The 10,042-nt window shown below is 44.4% G+C and overlaps 1 protein-coding gene across 2 annotated transcripts in view; it reads right to left on the minus strand.

The window, feature by feature from the left end:
• LOC148516741 (uncharacterized) overlaps positions 1–6,037 on the minus strand; it is a 146,218-nt gene extending 140,181 nt beyond the window's left edge. The window contains exon 1 of one of the 2 annotated variants that reach the window (XM_088479607.1): positions 5,949–6,037. Coding sequence is in view for 1 of the 2 variants with exons in the window: in XM_088479606.1 (XP_088335732.1) it covers positions 5,515–5,726 (212 nt within the window). In the remaining variant the exon portion in view is untranslated. Of the gene's footprint in view, positions 1–5,514; positions 5,870–5,948 lie in introns of those variants that run through there. The other variant, XM_088479606.1, reaches the window with a different exon arrangement.
• Between the last annotated feature and the right edge of the window lie 4,005 nt (positions 6,038–10,042).

A 10,042-nucleotide genomic window follows, 5' to 3' on the forward strand; every position in this document is an offset into this window, starting at 1 on the left:
GGAATCGTCCAAGTCTGACTGCAAACCCATCAGATGTCAGATATCGTTATCTGACAAACGGGAACGCGCATCGTTGATCGTCCATCGTTCAGGCATGTCAGATATGAACGATTTTCCTTCAGATATGAACGACTGAACGATTTTTAAATCGTTATCGTCCATATCTGAAGAAAAAATCTGATCGTGTGTATGCACCTTTAGTCTTATTGTGTGTGGTAAGGCATTCCATAGAGTGGGTGCAGCCCGAAGAAAGTCCTGTAACCGTAAATGGGAGCAAGTAATGTGTGGGGATGAGAGACGCAGTTCTTGTGCTGAGCGGAGAGGTCGGGTTGGGAGATATTTTGAGATGAGTGAAGAGATGTATGTTGGTGTAATTCGGCCTTATGTGTAAGTAACAGTATTTTGTATTGAATACGGTAGAAAACCGGCAACCAATGGAGGGACTGACAGAGCGGGGCAGCAGACGATGAACGTTTGGCAAGGAAGATTAGCCTCGCAGCTGCATTCATAATGGATTGTAATGGCGATAGCCTGTTTTTGGGAAGACCAGTAAGGAGACTATTGCAATAGTCAATGCGGGAAATAATGAGTGCATGGATTAGAGTTTTTGCAGTGTCTTGTGTGAGATATGGTCGAATTTTGTATATGTTTTTTAGATGTATGTAACATGATTTTGAGACAGATTGAATGTGGGGAACAAAGGACAATTCAGAATCAAGGATGACACCAAGGCAACGAGCTTGTGGGGTGGGGAGGATTGTTGAGTTATCAACAGTGATAAAGAGATCAGATTGGTAACTGTTATTGGCTGGTGGAAATATAATTAATTCTGTTTTAGAAATATTAAGTTTCAGGTAGCGAGATGACATCCAAGATGAAATGGCAGAAATACATTCAGTGACACGGACCAATACAGATGGTGATAAATCTGGAGAGGATAGGTAGATTTAGTATCATCCGCATACAGATGGTACTGAAATCTAAAAGAGCGGATTAGTTTGCCAAGAGAGGTGGTATAGATTGAGAATAGCAAAGGACCTAAGACAGAGCCTTGCGGTACTCCAACTGATAGAGGTAGCGAAGAGGAGGCAGAATCAGAAAAACGAACAGAAAAAGAGCGATCAGATAGGTAGGAAGAGAACCAAGAAAGGGCTGTGTCCTTAAGACCTAGGGATTGTAATGTTTGTACGAGAAGAGAGTGGTCAACAGTGTCAAAAGCAGCAGAGAGATCTAGAAGAATTAGGAGTGAGTAATGGCCTTTTGCCTTGGCAGTGACCAAATCATTTACTACCTTAGTCAGTGCTGTCTCTGTGGAGTGCTGGGAACGGAAGCCAGACTGAAGTGGGTCCAATAAGTTGTGGGTGTTAAGAAAGTGTGTGAGGCGGGTGTAGACAAATCTCTCCAGTAGCTTGGAGGTGCATGGGAGCTGGGAGATAGGACGGTAATTAGAGAGAGTGTTAGGGTCAGAATTTTGTTTTTTCAGAATGGGAGTAATCACTGCATGCTTGAACAGTGATGGAAAGATGCCAGTAGAAAGAGAGAGATTACAGATTTTAGTTAGGGTTGGGATGAGCACAGGAGACAGAGCTTTACTAATTTGTGAGGGTATAGGATCTAGAGGAGAGGTAATAGAGTAGGAGGATGAGAAGAGTGTAGATACTTCATCTTCATTTGTGGGGTCAAATGAAGAGAATGTGCCAGAGGGTTCAGGTAGGGAATTGAGTAGGTCACTAGCTGAGGAAGAGAATAACATTTCATTTCGGATATTATCAATCTTGTCCTTGAAATAGGAAGCAAGATCTTGTGCACAGATAGTAGCAGGTGGCTTGGGTGAGGGAGGGGTAAGAAGCAGTTTAAATGTATTAAAAAGTCGCTTGGGGTTAGAGGCTTGAGCAGAGATAAGAGATTGGAAATATATTTGTTTGGCAGTGTCCAGAGCAGTACGATAAGAGTTGTAGCTAGACTTATATGTGAGGAAGTCACTTGGAGTGCGAGACTTTCGCCACTGACGTTCTACTTTACGTGAGAGTTTTTGTAGATGCCTTGTTAAGTTAGAATGCCAGGGTTGACGTCTGAGTCTACGCGGAGTGTGATGGGTAGCTGGAGCTACTTCATCGAGGGCTTTTACTAAAATCTGGTTTAGCTGTGATGCAGCAGTCTCAGGAGAAGTGAGTGCAGAAATTGGTGAGAGTTGTTGTTGTAGAGAGGTAGATAGTTGTTGAAAGTTAATCACATTAATATTTCTGCGGGTTTTAGAAGGTTTGGTTGATTTCACTGACATTGAGGTTGATGTAATGGAGGAAAGTGTGCAGGTGATAAGATTGTGATCTGAGAGAGGGAAAGGAGCATTAGTGAAATCAGAAACTGAGCATAGTCTGGTAAATACAAGATCAAGGCAGTGGCCCTCCTGATGAGTAGAGGAGTCAGTCCATTGGGAGAGGCCAAGAGAGGAGGTTAGAGAGAATAGTTTGGAGGCATGAGGAGATTGTGGACTGTCAATGGGGATATTGAAATCACCCATAATGATGGTGGAGATGTCTGAGGATAGGAAGTGAGGGAGCCAGGCTGAAAAATGTTCCAGAAATTGGTGCGGTGGCCCAGGCGGGCGATAGATAACAGCAACTCGCAGAGAGAAAGGGGTGAAAGTCCTGATAGAATGTACTTCAAATGATGTAAATGTGAGTGAAGGTACCTGTGGGAGAACTGTGAATGTGAAAGATTGGGAGAGTAATATTCCTACCCCACCTCCTTTACAATTGCCAGGCCTGGCGGTGTGTGAGAAGTGTAGGTTACCATGTGAAAGTGCAGCAGGGGAGACAGTGTCTGATTGTGTTAGCCATGTTTCTGTTATTGCCAGAAGGTTGAGGTTGGTTGAAATAAAGAGGTCATGGATGGATGTTAGTTTGTTGCAGACAGAGCGTGCATTCCATAAGGCACATTTTAGTGACTTGGATGGTGAAGGGAGGCATGCAATATTTATGAGGTTAGCTGTATTTATAGTTCGTTGTGGGTGTGGCATGTGGGTTGGGCCTGGATTTGGAGATATGTCACCAGCTAATAGAAGCAACAGGAGCGAGATATAAATATATTTGTGGGATTTGACTGAATGTTTGTTATGGCGAGAGGTTGTGGATGTTATTGTTAATGTGTTTAGATAAAAGCTCATATGTGTTTGTAAGAGAAGAGGAAAGTACTGAGGCAGCAATATGTACAAAAGGATGAGCTGCAGGGAGAGTAAAGGATGTAGTAGTCTTAGAGATGATTCCATGGAGTGAGATCATTAATAGAAGTTTCTGATACATTTTTGCAATACATTCAATAATGTACAACACACAAACTACTGGTAAGGAATGATATTGTAATTACCTTGTCGTAGATGTTGTTCAATGTTTGTTCAACTGTTTTTTTTAACTGTTATATAATTACACTTTGTGTTATAACACACTTAGTGCTTATAATCCACGGCTGCCTCTATACTGATTCTAAACTTAAAGAACCATGCCTTCCATTTATAATCACATGGAAACCTGACTGTACAGACCATGCCTTCCATTTATAATCACATGGAGAACTGACTGTACAGACCATGCCTTCCATTTATAATCACATGGAGAACTGACTGTACAGACCACGCCTTCAATTTATAATCACATGGAGAACTGACTGTACAGACCACGCCTTCCATTTATAATCACCTGGAGAACTGACTGTACAGACCATGCCTTCCATTTATAATCACCTGGAGAACTGACTGTACAGACCATGCCTTCCATTTATAATCACCTGGAGAACTGACTGTACAGACCATGCCTTCCATTTATAATCACCTGGAGAACTGACTGTACAGACCATGCCTTTCATTTATAATCACCTAGAGAACTGACTGTACAGACCATGCCTTTCATTTATAATCACCTGGAGAACTGACTGTACAGACCACGCCTTCCATTTATAATCACCTGGAGAACTGACTGTACAGACCACGCCTTCCATTTATAATCACCTGGAGAACTGACTGTACAGACCACGCCTTCCATTTATAATCACATGGAGAACTGACTGTACAGACCACGCCTTCCATTTATAATCACCTGGAGAACTGACTGTACAGACCATGCCTTCCATTTATAATCACCTGGAGAACTGACTGTACAGACCACGCCTTTCATTTATAATCACCTAGAGAACTGACTGTACAGACCACGCCTTTCATTTATAATCACCTGGAGAACTGACTGTACAGACCACGCCTTCCATTTATAATCACCTGGAGAACTGACTGTACAGACCACGCCTTCCATTTATAATCACATGGAGAACTGACTGTACAGACCATGCCTTCCATTTATAATCACCTGGAGAACTGACTGTACAGACCATTCACCTGGAGAACTGACTGTACAGACCACGCCTTCCATTTATAATCACATGGAGAACTGACTGTACAGACCACGCCTTCCATTTATAATCACCTGGAGAACTGACTGTACAGACCACGCCTTCCATTTATAATCACCTGGAGAACTGACTGTACAGACCACGCCTTCCATTTATAATCACCTGGAGAACTGACTGTACAGACCACGCCTTCCATTTATAATCACCTGGAGAACTGACTGTACAGACCATGCCTTCCATTTATAATCACCTGGAGAACTGACTGTACAGACCATGCCTTCCATTTATAATCACCTGGAGAACTGACTGTACAGACCACGCCTTTCATTTATAATCACCTAGAGAACTGACTGTACAGACCACGCCTTTCATTTATAATCACCTGGAGAACTGACTGTACAGACCACGCCTTCCATTTATAATCACCTGGAGAACTGACTGTACAGACCACGCCTTCCATTTATAATCACATGGAGAACTGACTGTACAGACCATGCCTTCCATTTATAATCACCTGGAGAACTGACTGTACAGACCATTCACCTGGAGAACTGACTGTACAGACCACGCCTTCCATTTATAATCACATGGAGAACTGACTGTACAGACCACGCCTTCCATTTATAATCACCTGGAGAACTGACTGTACAGACCACGCCTTCCATTTATAATCACCTGGAGAACTGACTGTACAGACCACGCCTTCCATTTATAATCACCTGGAGAACTGACTGTACAGACCACGCCTTCCATTTATAATCACATGGAGAACAAGGCATTTGCAACATTACAAACAACACTTTGTATTCTTTGTTTTGCAATTCCTTTAAATTGCCTCATTTCCACATATACCTGCATGATAGTTACAGGGGGTTAGTTACAGTGCATGTACATGTCTGAATGATTATTATTATTATTGTAAAAGTGCACAGCAACAGATGTGCGCTGCTATTCTATCTAGGTTTATACCTTTGTTTACATTGATCTCATGTTTAATTATTTAATACAGAACATACCACACTAGTCCTAGGACAGACACTAAACAACTTTGAAAAAGCAGCAGAATGCATCGCACACACCCATTTAAGGCTTTCAGTCAGTAACCCATGTGCCTACCTGACGCCTTCCGCCAACTGCAGCCTCCAGTAACACAGCACCAGTAACAAATGGTAACTTTCCCAGACAATGTAACTGTAACTAGTGACTGAGCTCTCTCTGGCCCCTCCCCCACATCCTCTGAGCTGGGACGGGAGAAGCTGCATCACACACAGTATATAGTATATATCGCTGTGCTGCCAGCCAGGCACGTATGAGACAGATGGGTCCATTTGGGCGCCTCACATGCAGCAGCCCTTCCCTTCAGAGCACGTTTCTGCGCCTTCTGCCGGGTCACAGATAGCAGTAACCCTTACATGCATGGAAACGAGCCAGTGCAGGGCCGCTCAGAGGCTTAATACATTATTTCTGTGTACTCCCCCTCCCTGTGCAATATTATTAGGCACACAAGAAATGTGTCACACAGCATACATGCACACCAATCTGTCTCTAACCTTCAGCACATGGAGTTACGAAACAGGGGTCGCTTATCTCGTCTTGCAGCTTGCTGCTCTCTTGGATTGCCAGTTGCTTGGCCTGACCCCTCCCTAACATAGCCCCTTCCTGTTCTTGTCTCTCAGACGCAGCTCCCTGCAGACTTCCTACATTTCATCCCGAAAACAACTATACAGGCTGGAGAGATGCAGACAGCAGGAGTAAGACTGTCTCCTCTATGTCATTTCACAATGTCTCCACAGCATGTGTGCTTTCAGGGCTAAGACCACAACAAGGACTGTGTGGGCACTAAAATTGTCACACAATAACATTTTGTAACTGCCTGCATATTGTCCAAGATTTAAAAGAATTATCCCAGTTGAAAACTGATACCAATACAGATGTGTGCCAAAGTGAAAATGGGTTTATTTATTAACGCTGGCAGTGGTCACCCAAAAGGTGTTATTATTATCCTCCTTTATTTACATGGTGCCACAAGGGGTCTGCAGCACCTTCTAAAGTACAGAGACAGTATAAACAAAACAGGATTTACATTACAAAACATTGCCAAACATTACCATACGGTTAATAAACATTGGGCCTGATTCAGAGAGGGCCATTATTTATGGAGATGGAGCAATTGTTTGCCATGGCGTGTGCATGTAAGCCACATTGCGCACCTGCAGCAATTGTTTTGTGATTATGGTCGCACAGAGGATTTGTATGACCATAGGGGTTAAGCGCCAAGATTTAGAATCCTCCGCTTAGTAAATTTTGCCCTTTCTATCTCTCCAACCTACAGAGTATCCAGCCCCAACATTGTCCCACCAGCCCCCACACTTACTATTTTGTATATATTCTGACAGCCCACCTCGCACTCTCTTTCAGTGGTGCGCTGCTGTGCGACGTTAAGCGGGCTGCACTGCAATAATCAAAAACTTTATTGCACTGTGCACCCAGGTGCAATAAAGCTACAGTGGCTCCCTTGACAGATCCTGTACATGCCTGATCACTGCAGGCAGCGGTTGGAGTTAGTTTTATCTGTGGGTCCTCTAGAACCTTATGGGACCTAGTACATCTGTGCCCCTAGGTTGTTCTATTTTTGTAGATTGACCAGGTGGTTGTTTTTTATTATCTCTGTGTCAGACACATGTCATGCAGGCTAAAGTGAGTGCTGATCTTAACAAAGTTATGGATCGTGGAGATTAGAATATCTTGGAACCGGGTCTGTGATAGTGTATTATGATGACCTTGTCCAGTGATCAGGTTATGTTACAGTAGGTAGATGATTTTCAGATGGGTTATATAGGTTTGACAACCTGGTACCAATTTATGAAAATGCCCACTATACAAAATGTGAGATATTAATTCACAATTATTTTTAAAAGAGACAGATATAGAGACAGATATACAATTCATAGTACAAATACATCTCTTATACCCTTTTAGACATAAGCAAAAACCCAGAATTTTCCCGGGGCACAGCGAGTTGACCCAGGTTCTGCTAATGTCTGAAAGGGTCTGACCCGGGTTGACAGTCTAACTCTGCAATAGACCAAGGTTATTCCCAGGACTTGCAACCCGTGTCAGTGCCCCGGCTTATGCCTGAAATGCATAACTTGGGTGTTGATGACTCGGATCATGCCTAAAAGGACTTGATTAGTAGGCACATCATCTCAAAGCAGGGCCGGATTAAGGGGGGGCGACAGGTGTGGTCGTCCTGGGGCCCCCACACAGATGCCCGTTGACGGGGCACAATCGGACTGCTGCCTGCACTGCTGCATGATCAGCAGGGCGCAGGCAGATACATATCCTGTATAAGGACAGTCCCGGGAAACCGCAAAGCTCATTAACTTTATTGAACTGGCGGTGGCCTGTGCAATACAGTTTGTTTTGTACAGTAGATGCAGCGCGCATGACATCATGCAGCACTGCACCTGGGGCTTTGAAAGGGATCAGGCAGCCTGGTAGCCAAGGAGCTGTGTGAGCACATAAGGTAAGTGTGGAGGCTGGGCGCTGGGCAGACACTGGACTGGAGAGACAGAAGGGGGTCTGTGAGGGAGCCACTGGGGGGGGCACTGTGACCATATTAGAAGGGCTTAAGGTAAGGGGCCAATTTATTGGAGGGGGCCCCCACAACTTAGTTGCTTCGGGACCCCCATAAGACATACTCCGGCCATCTGAAAGTGTCCACTGTTAGACAGAAGATCAGGGTCCTGTGTGAAAGGTGACAACCTGGGAATATTGGGGGTAAGTACTGTGATTGGGGGTAAGTACTGAAACCCCGGCTTCAACCAATGTCCAGGGTTCCTAGCCAGGCGAAGCCAGGGTTTATGTCTGAAAGGGGTATGAGTAGGAGTAATGTCCTGTAACATTTATAGGGAACGATTCAATTAGATGCAAATTGCTTTCCATGTTAGTTTTCAATACAGTATGAAATTAATGCAAGTGCAAAATATCAAAATATAGTTTATTACTTTCTGTGGTGTGAGCAAAATGTAAAAAATGTAGACATTATCAGATGCAATCATTATCACGGGGTTTGTAAATTGAATTGCAATAGTACAGTATTTCTGAGTTGTTAGGGCAGCGGTTTTCAACCGGTGTGCCGTAGCCGGTTGTGAAGTGTGCCGCGGGGCTGTCAGAGCCACCGGGCACATTTTACCATACTTCAGCATCCCGGGCCGCTGAGCTCCTCTGGGAGACTCAGGCGCGCCCGGGCAGTGACCTGCAAAGACGCGGCGGCGTGACATCACAGGTCACGCACGCCGTGTTGTCCACTGCCCTCCAGCCCGCTCTGCCAGCCAACGCCCTGCGCCAATCAGCCAGCCCGCGCTCTGTCTCTCTTTACCTCCCGCCCGGCGCCAATCAGCGAGCCCGCACTCTCTTTATCTCCCGCCCGGCAGCCTGCCTGGAAGCCCGCCCCCACGCGATCCTGCTGCAGTGTGAGTGACAAGGGGGGAAGAAATTTAGGTTTTGTTTGTGCCGGTGGGGACCAGCCATATTTGTTGCTCTAAAAGTGGGTACCAGCCATAGTTTATTTTTTAGTGGGGACCAGTTATGTCATTTTTTTTTAGTGAGGACCAGCCATATGTTATCTAGCCATATATTTGTCTTTTTAGTGGGGATCAATGTGTTTTGTTTTTTTGTTTCTGTGGGGCCAGCCATGGGTTTCTTTTTCTGTGGGGAGTAATGTGGCAGTTGTTTTCTGTGGGGAGCAATTCTGTGGGGCGCAATGTGGTATGGTTGTTTTATTTCTGTGGGGCGCAATGTGGTATGGTTGTTTTATTTCTGTGGGGCGCAATGTGGTATGGTTGTTTTTTTTGTGGGGAGCAATGTGGGGGGTTTTTTCTGTGGAGGCCAGCCAATGGGATTGTTTTATTCTTGTGGGGGCAAATGTAGTGTGTTTTGTTCCTGTGGGAACCAACGTAGTGTGTTTTTTCATAGTCCGCGCACACCGCATCGCCGGATAGTGTTCCTTGGCAATTTTAAAATCTTGTGTAGTGTGCCTCGAGTTGAAAAAGCTTGAAAATCACTGTGTTAGGGTGTGCTATACGCAGAGCCGTAACTAGACTCTTTGGTGCCCTGTGCCAGAAAGAGCATTGGTGCCCCCCTCATTTTTCAAAGGGACATAATGCCGCCAAAGCAGCAACCATCATGACCGATAGTCGCAATGGTGATCCGAGGCAGCGTATACAGACACTGCACTCGGATCACCAATGCAATTCAGGAGGTGGCTACTTCCTATGGACATTTCCTGCTACATTTACCTTTTTGTTGGACGGTATTGCACAGCTGCTTCCTCGCAGCTATGCAATAGCGTCCGTCTGTGAATCAGGCCCTTAAACATTAGGGGGTATATTTATAAGTTCGATTTTGCATTCGATTTTATGTTCGATTTAGCTCACCTGAAATCGAATCAAATCGAATGTAGAAAACCCTGTCAAAATCCCATATTTACTAAAATTTGATTTTGAAAGCCTTTTATAAATCAAATTCGATTTGGTCGATATTGAATAGTGATTTCTTGTTCGATTCTGCATTGCCCATGTCCAAATCGAACTTCAAATCTCCAAAATATTAGACCTGCTTCATGCTGGAATTTTTAGCATGA

The sequence above is a fragment of the Taudactylus pleione genome, unplaced genomic scaffold, assembly GCF_031769625.1.
Source record: "Taudactylus pleione unplaced genomic scaffold, aTauple2 ptg000242l, whole genome shotgun sequence".
Lineage (NCBI taxonomy): Eukaryota > Metazoa > Chordata > Amphibia > Anura > Myobatrachidae > Taudactylus > Taudactylus pleione.